Raw genomic sequence first — 12220 nt, 5'->3', positions numbered from 1 at the left:
CAAAATAACTATTAGAGCTTGACCAATACTGTTTCTAGTGCAATGGCACCATATAAAAATGGGAATTACACAAAGAGATGAATCCGAAGTATGATTCGCAGACTTCCATATTGTCTCCCACGATAGGGTCATGCACTGACTTTGCTGATGATGCCAAGCTCTTAAATCAGTAAATGTTTGTTGTTAAGAATTAAAAATGGAATATTCCACCAGAGCTGCTTTGCAGCTGTTTATCAACCATCCTGACATTGCACGAAGAATAACTGAACAGATGTTCATGTCAGTCTTTGAGATTGGAGAGAAAGCTAATAGAAAGCAATCATTATGCTCCAGGACATGAAAGAGACTGATGGTTGCATCCCTGTATGTTGACAAAAAAAAATCTGTCTAGAATATTTCCAAGCTATATCCTCTCTATGATCAGACCAAACTGTCAGTGTCACTTGTATTTAGGCTTACAAAAGGCTTGGTCATAGGGGATTTTTTCCCCCTATTGAGCATCTTCTCAATAAGATGCTAGATTGAATTGAATTGAGTAACTTTTATTGTCATTTTCCTGTTTATACAATGGCACACATTAAAATGAAATTACAATACACTGCTCTTGAAAGAGAAAAAAATGATCCATCACATGCCCCACCATTTCAATGTAACTTTCCAGAATTTATGAAATAGATTCCATTGTTTGAATTGATGAAAGCAGAACGTATCTATGAGCTCAGGAGAAGGTGTCTGTTGAAAGCTATTGGTACACCAAAAACTGTAAATCTGTTCTGAGAAGGAATAGAGAGGGAATGTCCAAAGAGGAACAGCTTCCAATAATTGTCCCAAACAATAACTCTGAAGGATTTCTGCATATCTGTTTGCTAAATGACGATAGGAGAACATTGTATTTAAAGTGCATTTTATGCTTGATTTGTTAATAGGGGAAAGCAGACTATTGGCACTCTACGTTCAAAAAGCTGTCAGGTCACACCACCTTGTGCAGTGATTCAAAAGGAAACTTCACTTCATTTTTTAAAATACCCCTATGAATGGTTTATAGTCCTACCCTTAGTCTAATCCTATTAACAGATCCAAGAAAAAACTGTTTACTTAAAATAGGCATAAGATGGCCAGTTCTGTTGCATGCTATACACCAGGAGTCCTCAAATAAGCCACTACCGGGTCGTGGCCTATTTGGAATTGGACCACACAAGCGGTGGGCTGGTATACGCATGCAGTCCTTGAGCATGTGGCTGGCCAGTGGGCATTCATGCGTTGGCCTGGTACTCAAGCAAGCTGAGCTTTGTGTGTGTGTTGGCCTGCCACTTGCACAGCCCAATTCCCCTCCTGTAGCCTAGTCGGACCACCAAGTCACAAAGGTTCACTGCTACAGACCATTCTGGGAAGCTGAAAAAAGCAGCCTTGAAGAAGGCAATGGAAAACCAGTGAAGCCAAGGAAACTAAATAGATATATCTATGTTAGTCATCAGGAAGTAAACTCAACTCAAGCCCAATTTTACTCGCTTTTGGACACAGGGTGGTGGGAATATCAATAATTCTTAGAGAATGCAGTGATCCGAGACAACTTTTGTTTCTTTGGTATTATTAGGTTAAAAAAATGGAAGAAATACTGCAAACAAAAAAAGCATGATGGTCATGATGACATATGAGCCTCGATGGCGCAGTGGTTAGAGTGCAGTACTGCAAGCTACTCCTACTGCAATTTGGCAGATCGAATCCCACCAGGCTCAAGGTTGACTCAGCCTTCCATTCTTCCGAGGCGGGTAAAATGAGGACCCAAAAATCACTTTGAGAGGGCTGTAAAACGCTATAAAGCAATATATAAGTCTAAGTGCTATTGCTATAACAACAGTTACAGCAATACCCAGTGTTTCCCTGAAAATAAGACAGTCTTATTTTTTTTTCTACCAAAAGAGGCATTAAGACTTATTTTCAGGGGATGTCTTCCGTTCTTTCACCTCATGGCGGTGTCATCGACAGCCCCACCTAGCAGGAGCCTGTGTGGACGCTGCCATCCATTCTGTTGCACCTGGTTGCACAAGGTGGGGCAAGGCACATGGATAAAAATCAAGCTAGAGTGGGGATGGAGGGGTGGAGCTGCCTCACATGCCCCACACCCACTTACACCATTCATCCCCACCCTAGCTTGATTTTTACCCATGCGCTTCACCCACCTCATGCAACCAGGTGCAATGGAATAGGTGGGGTCTTAACTTGGGCTTATTTTGGGAGTAGGGCTTATATGGCCACACATATAAAAATCAAGTTAGGTCTTACTTTCAGGATAGGTCTTATTTTCAGGGAAACACAGAAACAGCAGTTAATTATGGATTTAATGAGTTTCCCTAAGTATAGGCTTCTTGAATTGCACTATAAAGAAAGCATGTAAAGATTATGTGTAAAATGGAAACATGAAAGTAAATATCTTTGCTTCTTTAGTTAACTGCAGGTGTCAACCAACTTACCTCTGCAAGTGAACAGTAACGAGGGGAGAACACAATTTTACAGAAGACTGTGGTAACAGTAGGCATACCATGGCCTCATGTAGCTGAGTCACCTTTTCAACTTCACCTTTGATGGCTACATTATTAAGGATATGGAAACACCGTGTGACAACTGAATCTTTAATAAAGACATTCTTCTCTTTCATCTCCTTTAAAATGTTAATAGCATCTACAATAAACCACAGCAAAAAAAAAAAGCCTTAGGTAATTTTATATACAGAAAAAAAACAAACTGCTATTAAAACAGCCTTTCAAAAACCAGCAGGAATGTAAATTCTGGTGTATAATGCCAATTTCAAGTTAATTACTACTTGCATTTCTAAACGAGACTACAATTATGAATCCACAAAGCATGGTTTTATCATTTTGCTGCAACTTTGACGACAAATTACAGGTGGGAACTGTGAGCCCACTCTGCACCACATAACCCTGTAGAGTCTGCCCTATAGCAACAGGATCCTAGTAAATGGATGCTTTTATCGTTTGGTGCTAACATCTGCTAAATCACACCATTGTTTCTTCAGCAGATGGCTTGTCACGAGGCCAAATAATAAAGATGTATTTACACTGTATATAGAGCCAGACTAATGGTCTGATACCGATAGGGCCTGTTTGCTGTGTCGATACTAATTAGCCAAGGAGAGCCAATGAAAGCTTTCTAAGAGACTGAATGTTAAAACATTAGGTTCATTAATCTTCATTAGAAAGGCAGAAACAAACATTTTCATATATGGAATAAGACCATTTTTGTAATGTTCTTAATTACTGCACACACAAAATGTTTTGACTACTTTACATAAAAGCATCTGCTGAAATATTTCCTGCAGCATGTTATGGGCTTTTGAAAGCTTGACATAATAGCACCTTTTAATTGTATAGGTATCTGATCTAAATATCAACTCCTTTTATGAAAATAATCACTCTAAAACACATACAAATATACACAATGTATATATTTGTTTTCTTAAGTTTTCACGGGTACTTACATGTATGGTATTCAGTTTTGCTCGGGTATTTTCCCACATCATTATAGTTGTGCTTTTAAAGTTGTAGCAAGGTTTCGGCAGAATCTCATCTGCCATCATCAGGCTTCTGATGAACACAATACAGAAACCTGATGATTACAGATGAGATTCTGCCGAAACGTTGCTACAACTTTAAAAGCACAGCTATAATGACGTGGGAAAATACCCGAACAAAGCTGAATACCATAAATGTGTATATTATATATACACACACATCCTTTACCCTTTTAAATAAAGAAATTTAATACAAATCATCTAACAGAATCTCATATTCGAATTCACTGGTCACTGTCAGAATATTTTCTTCTAATTAACTATGCCAATAATTTTACAGTTTACAAGTCCTGTAACACACAATTTTAAGACCTAATCCTATATTTCTTTAAAAATCATTTTTTCTCCAAGAATGCTTAGACACTTTTCAAAGAGGTTATGTTTACAGGCTTTACACTCAGGCTTCACACCTTCTTAAAGAAAAACAAGGCCATTAGTCAAGGCACATATACAATTTGTGCCATAAGTCATGATCTTCAAACTCAATCCTAACAGCAGCGCTAATAAAAACTAGCTGCAGAAATGCAAAAAGCACTGAGCTGTGTAAATGTAAATGACAAGCTTGCCAGTCCATTAAAACTAATGGCCTACATCGTCCAAGTATCTCTGGTTGAATTCACATGCAAATTTGGATGTAAAATGTTCAAGCACTTTGTAGAGTATGATATACCATTAATATTTTTATTCTGGTGGAAAGATATCTGTATTATATAACAGTAATGTACATTGAAAAGAAGCATGCATTGCTTACCATCCAGTCTTTCATGTTTCACCAAAGTCTTAATCAATTCTATGTAAGTGTTTACTTCAAGAACATCAGACGAATCTTTACGGCAACTAATATATATATATAAAGAAATAATTAAATTTTTATGTCATATTTGTATACAATAATTTCAATGCACAAGCTGATGCATGTTCACCTAGAAATAGTACATGGAATGAAACTAGTCCCAGTAACCTGATAAAATGATATTATTGCTGAAACATTAAGATTTTGACAGAAGCACATTTGTTTGAAGACATCAAATTAAATCCAGCTGCATTAATGGAGAGCTTGAGAGGTGAATGTAAAAAGAAACAAATTATTGAAAAGACTAAAGGGCAGTGCCTTTGTTTTTAATCTGTTTTAAAGAAAGAAAATATTGAATATTGCAAGACTTATGTAAAAAAAGAGAAGGAAAACCTGAGGTATATTATCAAGCATCACTGCTAATGGGCAATATATCAAGACTAACATGAACTAAGATCCCTTTGACATCAAATGTCCATTATATTTGTAATTGCATTAGAACCCAAGTACAACTAAGCTTATGCTGAATTTAATGACATGTGATTGGGATTGTCACTGCTGAGTGATGTGGTTGTAAAACATGGTGTCATGTGGTTGCATTGCTTAGTGATGACCATCCCAGCTGTGCTAGGTGTTGTAGTCCCAAGAGATATGGGTCATTAAGCAGGAAGGTGTGTGAGTCCCAGGTAAAATGTCATTATGAGTAACATTGGGAGCCTGGTGCAGGCTGCATGCTAGTTGGGGGAGGCTGAGGAAGTGGGGTGCTTCAGCACCATGAGAGCAGAAGAAGACTGGAATGCAGAGCGTTAAAGAGTGAATGAGCATTGGAAAGCTGGGAAAGACTTACTGAAGTGAGTTGCAACCTTCCCTGCTGGCTTTCCATTCTCTTGGTTTGTGGGGAAACTGGAAGTGGAAGCTTACAAATTGTGATCACATGACCATGGCTTCCTTCAATGTCATAATTTCAACTCAAGCACCCACCGAGATAGCGACCACATTATGAGCAACAGCTGGAACTTCAAGATCAGTTGAATATCAATTTGTTTCACCACTATTGTTAAGTCTGAATAGTCACTGAAGGAATTGGACGTAAGCCAAGGATTTCCTCTAATGAATTTTACTTATCTCTATTATAATATCCTACTAACAAAGGATTGTTTCTCAGGCATATAGATTTTACAGTAAACCCAATTTCCAATCAGTCACAACCACTGCCAAATCAGGAAATGTCATACAAGTTTGTGACTGTGGTTTCTATAGATTAGTATATATGAAATATCTGACTGTAAGTCGTTTGTTCACAGATTCTGCAAAAGGTAACGGACTGAGAAAATGCACTTTATAGATCATCTAAACTGCAGAACGCACTGTTTACCATGATGATTAAAGAGATATGTTTCAAATATATTTGATGAATGTGTCACAGTGTAAGAAACATTACAAGAAATATTTATATGTGTATGAGGCTTTGCATTCTCTTGAGATACTGATATAAAAATAGTGACAAATATTTGATACAAAAATATTCCATGTGGCTCCTCTTCAGCAGTCAGCCAGCAACAGAAAGTTTACTAGACAGCAATAGAGGAAGACAACAAACAATTCCACCAGTCTTTCTTATCCCTTTTATGAATAGTTATAACTGCATATAACAGAAGGACTACTATTTAGCCATTGAAGGTCAACTTTTTTTTTCTTCACCCTTCCCTAATCCTTGTACTTTTGGGGTCAATTACTTTTAGTTAATATGTTTATGGATATGGAATTTTTTTTACTGAATATATGTAATCCACCAAAAAGCATTTTTTTGGTTCAAGAATAGAAACAAATACCTTAAAATAAATAAATTACTTTAGCAAGTTCAGATGTATAACAGCTTTGAGTTGTTAATAAAGTTGCATATGCTGAATCACAATCTTTTAATGCTAAAATAACCAGGGGAAAATCTTAAACTATTTTAGTTTATTATAGTTGTTTTAATTTAAAACAGTATCTCAAGAGTACAATTTTCAAAAAAATTAAAGAGAAAATGAAGTGCTGAAAAGCACTTAGCTTCTTTACAATTCAGTTATTACAAGTTTTAGCCGGGAGCTTAATTTTCACAATCAAGTTTTTGTCTTTTGAAAAACAAAAAGCATAATAACTGAAGATAATTACTAAAATAATACCACTTACAAGAATTGCAGTAATATATACTGTAGATGTATCAGAATCTAAAACTAGATGCCAAGATAGATTCTAAGACTTCATCAGAAATAGATTAAAATACAATACAGAGTAATAGGAGCGTAAAACACTAACGAAAGTGCTGGCACAAAGCGATTGTGTAATCATGACAGCTTACACAATCAATTTTGAATTTCAGCAGAAAATATTTTGTGCGGGATAAGCTAATTAAAAATGTATGGGGGGTGATAATATTCAACCTACTTAATTCAATAAGGTCTGTATATCAGCATAAATCTGTGTGACATCTTTCAGTGCCAGTGTACTTACAATTCTTCTTTCAGGTTCATTGCTTCCTCTACATTATCATTTTGACAGCAAAGGCGTATTAAGGCTCCATAGCCCACAACATTCATGTCGAATTCATATTTGGCTTTTACTTCAAGAGCTCTCTGCATATTCTAGAAGGAACATTAAACAAAAGATATGTAGAAAAAGAAAATCAACATGACATTTATATTCTATGAGGGGATTACATTTATTTACATATGCTTACACTTTGCACTGCTTCTTAGGAATTCATATGTTTTACATTTATGTGCAAATGAATCATTTATAAATTAGTAAATAGTTTAAATATGTCCATTATAAACTTTTATTCTATGTTGCAATATTTGTTTTCACTGATTTCTGAAGTATGCATATCATAATTATATCACATTGAACTTCATGACAAAGCATGTTCATATTTTATATCTACAGCTAATATATCACAATCACTTAAATATATCAATGAGCAGAGAACATACTAAATGGTTAATTAAAAAGAAGACAAAGCTATTCATAATCCAATTTTCAGGCATAACATGATATAAATTTAAAATTCTGATATATTAATATATTTTTAAAATTAAAATATAGTTTAATTCACTATGAAATCAGACACTGCAACAGTGCCATGTAAAACAAAGCTCAGGGCCCATGTATAAGAACTCGGAGCAAAATGAAGTTCTATACAAAAATATGAATTACAGTTGGATGACTGCTAATGAAGACAAGAGCCACTGTATCTCAGAAAGCTTTTCTTCAAGGAAAAAAAAATGGAATTTCAGTCCCCACATTAACCACCTTTTAATATTTGACTTGCAAATTATTACCCATGTATCAGTTGCTTGACAATCTAGTTGTAAGAGACCAGAGCCGTGGCTTGAAAGGACACTTGGCATGTATGATAAACCTTTCACAGCTGTTACTATCATTCATTTTGCAGATTACCATTAACAGACTTCCACAATCTCAAAACATGTCATTCACAAGGTAAGTAAAAATCAGTATTGAGGGTTTTTTTTTCACTAATTTTTTTAAATACTTTAGATTTGCAAGGAACAAAACTGAAATCCAGAAAACACTAGTTTTCCTTAATCACCTACATGCATTTGCAGTTTGACAAGAAACAAACACATAATTGTATTTGTTCATTTTGAGTTCTAATGACTTTTATAATCTCTCCCTAAGTCTCTCCCCCTCTCCCTACCTATATGAAGTCTCCTGTGGCTAGGATTTGGATTTTAGTTAGGTTACTCTGTAAAGTGTCATTTAAACTGATGGTACTATACATAGTTCAAGGTATTTAATTTACTTATCATACAATAAACAAATTGCTGAAAATTACCTTTTCTGAACACAGAGTCAATATATAGTTCTTTAGAATATCTCCAATGGGTTTGTTTTCAGCTTTAACTTGTTGAAGCTTCTCCTCCACATCATGTGAACCAATCAAGGACTAAGGTAAAAGAATAGAAAGATATTCAAATGATGCTTTACAATGAAACATATCCCAGCAACAAGGTGTATTATTGAATATACTGGAATACCTTTATATTTTCAGGAGTTATGTGTAAGGTACAAAGGAAACCCCAATGTTACACTTTTGAAAAATATATTTCTGTTATCTCAGTTGTGAGCAATGACACTGAGTTGTATCAGTTATGTACTGCTCTAGGATTTATATTGGTCTTAAATAGGCTTCTCCCATTGGGAGCAGGTTCCCCATTCTTCTTTGTTCTCTGTGCGATTCCACTGCAAGTGAGAACAGACTAATTTGTATATTCCATTATCTTCTGCATCAGCATGATATCAACATGACCTGAAATTCTTAAGTGTAAATAGCTCTATCCTTAAGAGGAAACTAAATCACAGCAACATAGCAACATCAAATCAATTGATGGAAAAGTCAGAAACACCAAGTAGAAAGTCCTCAACTAATGCATATTTTTACTATTGTTAGGATCAAAACTCATTTTTTTAAAAAATGGATTTTTTTATGCAATAAAACTTGGAAACCATGTATTTTTGTTATGTAGCAAAATTATTTAATGCTACTTAAATACTTAATAGTTGTGTACATACACAATAGTTGCGCATCAGAAGCCAATAAAATTACACCGTAAGATATAATTAATGGTTTGATATATATTTGAATATAAACATCACTATGTTTATGATACATTAAAAAAACTCAAATAATGTGTGGTTTGTTTTGCTGTAAGATTGCTATCAACGTTTAAGAGTTGCCCTGTCTTATTTGTCTCTTAAAACTTTAGCATTCTGCCTCAAATATGCTTCATTTCAGAAAAGGATTAAATAAAACTACTTTTATACATCAAGCATATCCATTTTTAAGTTAACTACACACTTGGAATGAATATGTTTGTATATATGTATGTTTTATATAATTATATATAAAATAATATTTGCCATTACAGACCTTAATTAAACTAGGAACTTTGTTTTCACTCAGCAGTTTGCGAATACCTTTGTAATAGGTAGGAAGAATCGTTACATTCTGTAGGAAGAGGTGGAGAAAATCATGTGAGTTTTAAAAGCACAACCAAACTGGAAAAAAATTGTTACACAAATTTCAGACATAATTTAAATCTCCAACACTTGCATGCCATTGTGAAGTGGTGTGGCTGTACTTAAAAGCTGCAATTTCAAATCTAATAGATACATGTCAGGAAGGATGGGCATTATGTAGCAAAAAATGAAATAGTACCATCTTATGCAGCTGATGGAAGTATTGTCTCAACTGCTCCTCCTTGTCCTGTATCTCTGAGTCAGTCATGTTGTCAATCAAGGAATAAAGAAAACGGCCAATATTTTCTGCAGGGTGGGGGGTGGGAAGACAAGAGAAAGCATTCCACTAAAATTACTGACACTGTCATGTTATCAAGATTAATTTATAAGAAATCATTTTGGTGTGAGATGTCACCCTGATGAGAGGCTCTGAAATGGCAACAATGATTACTGAGGCATAGAGATTATGTGGTTTGGGAGCACATATCTAACTGGTGAGTGAAAGGAATATTAATTATTTTCAAATCAAATGACAGCTTTTCAGAACAAAATCTTTCTTCAATCTATTTTTCCATGGCTGTGTGACAAAAGCAGCACTGCCCAAGGCCTCTCCCCCACTTTCCTGCCCACCACCCCAAAATAGTTGCCATAAATATTTTGTCATTTATTCAAAAAGGAATAGAGCTTTTTAAAGCTTCCTAGGCACATCCCCATGTATTTCTTATTATTTCCAGGGTTTTTCTGAAGCTAGTGAATGAATGTAAATATAATAAAGAATATTAAATGATATTTAATCACCAGCTCCAATAATCCTGTGGGGAGCTGCTTATTAGCCAATGAAATTTAAGTTTAACAAAAGATGCTGTATAGGTTAACAGTATTAATTTTAACACTGAAGCATCAGGAAGAATAAATGAGGTTCCAATAAAGAACTACATAGTGATGTATACTGTATTTTCTTATTATTAAACATATTTTTGTCACAATGTAACTTTTGTTATTAAAACATTACAAAAAAACTATTAAATTAATAGCTTTTTAAAATACTTGTATTAATGCCCTTCTAAAAAAGAATCTCACTTCCATCTGTAAATACTTGATTACATTATCCTGTAATCTGTTCATCTTACTTACTTTTATAAGCATCTCAAGTACATTTTTCATTAAAAAGGAAAAAACACTAATAAAATCTCATGGATTCCACAAAATATACTGTGATCATCTGGGTAAAGTTTTACCCAACATATTTTCAAATTTCACTTTCAAAAAGAAATAATCAATGTTTACGGTTGTAATCCCTCAAACCTATCATTATCCAGAAGAACGGATTTGTGGATAAGTTACAATCATAGAAATTGAAACTCTACCAGTTTCTTGTTCAGCCTTCTCTTCTTCCATATACAACAGTTCTGTTATCTGGTAAGACAGAATAATCGTACATTTCAGCCAAGAAAAGCAAGCGAGGGCAAATAATAACTGAAATTGAATTCAACAAATAACAAAGAAGCTCTCTACTAGCATTATTTTGTGCCACATCATAGCAATTTATTTTTTAAAAAAACAAAAGCTTTTAGTATTTTTTAAAAAAAAAATTGCACAAAGATATACTGAAATTCAAAAATATGATCTCCATGATTTAGTTCATGCATTTTACCATTCTTGAAGCAATCAGACACTATTGTTTAGATGTTTAAAATTGGAGATCTATGTAGTTTGCTATCATTATTTATTAATTAATTTTAATACAAAATTGCACTGTGCATATCAGACTCTATTTCAGTCAAGTATTTAATTTAGGAATAGCATAGTTTACTTTAAATAGATTTGGAGGGGGAGAAACATAAGAACTATTACTTAAAATCTGATGGCTGATAGAAACCAAAGGATCTAGGTAACGGCTATTTGGTCAGCTGTTTAACTTGATTTTTCTTAAACTTGATTACCCTTCCCCACAATTAGTATCAAGGGAACAAGATTTTCCACCTCCATTAAAATCCATTTTAATGCACATTTTTTGGCAACTCTGACCAAAAAAGACATTTCGAGATATTTTATTTGCCTTTTTTGACTTACTTGCCTTATATACTGTTCAGTGGTTAAAATATTTGGATTATTTTAGCTTTTCTGCATAAATCTAATAAATGAGAAAGCTTTCTTCTCACTACTCATCTCTTTGTACATAATTAACAAGAACAATTACACTGACAGACAGCCATGTTGGCAAATAATAATAGTACCAGTCCTTTTGTATACGGAGCTTTTTAACCTTTTCCAAGTAACCGTTTCCCCCAGTCCCTTACTTTTTTAGGGGCACCTACTAATGTAAAAAGAATGGGAGGGCATTATGACTGGCCAAATGTCTATTTGTTACAAGGTGTCACACTTTTTACAACAGATAAAAAGAACAAAAGTAGGCACTATAAGCCAAACAAGTCAGGGAAAGCATAGCTTCTACAATTCCTTCTAGCCCCTTCACCAACACTGGCCATAGAAACCATAAGCATTTTCTTCTGTTTAGTGAAATGTGAGTTTGGGATCAATGGTGTATTAACCATTAAGCAGACAAAACACATGCTTAGGGCACCAGGCCCAAAGGGAACACCACAAATTTGAAAATATGGCTTTGTTTGTAACAGTATGTACAAAGGAGGGTGGCACCAAGATTTCTCAGTGCTTAGGGCACCAGTGAGCCTTAATCCGCACTGTTTGTGCATCTGATATATCATTTCCTCCTCATGTTTATCTGTGTGTGTGTTTATGGGGTAAATTGGAAAGTTCAAGGCATCACAGAGGGAGAAGAGAGGGAGCTTAGAATA

The 12220-nt window shown here is 34.7% G+C and overlaps 1 protein-coding gene across 2 annotated transcripts in view; it reads right to left on the bottom strand.

Moving 5' to 3' along the window:
- LRPPRC (leucine rich pentatricopeptide repeat containing) overlaps positions 1 to 12220 on the bottom strand; it is a 91824-nt gene that overhangs the window by 48186 nt on the left and 31418 nt on the right. For both annotated transcript variants that reach the window (XM_026695839.2, XM_026695841.2), the window contains exons 16-22: positions 10772 to 10820; positions 9604 to 9710; positions 9316 to 9393; positions 8221 to 8331; positions 6879 to 7009; positions 4341 to 4426; positions 2472 to 2679 (exon numbers count right to left, since the gene is read on the bottom strand). In XM_026695839.2, the coding sequence (XP_026551624.1) occupies positions 2472 to 2679; positions 4341 to 4426; positions 6879 to 7009; positions 8221 to 8331; positions 9316 to 9393; positions 9604 to 9710; positions 10772 to 10820 (770 nt within the window). The remainder of the gene's footprint in view (positions 1 to 2471; positions 2680 to 4340; positions 4427 to 6878; positions 7010 to 8220; positions 8332 to 9315; positions 9394 to 9603; positions 9711 to 10771; positions 10821 to 12220) is intronic.

Source organism: Pseudonaja textilis, chromosome 1 (assembly GCF_049901715.1).
Source record: "Pseudonaja textilis isolate UNSWEBS1 chromosome 1, rPseTex1.2, whole genome shotgun sequence".
NCBI lineage: Eukaryota > Metazoa > Chordata > Lepidosauria > Squamata > Elapidae > Pseudonaja > Pseudonaja textilis.
This window is presented reverse-complemented; position numbering and strand designations above follow the sequence as displayed.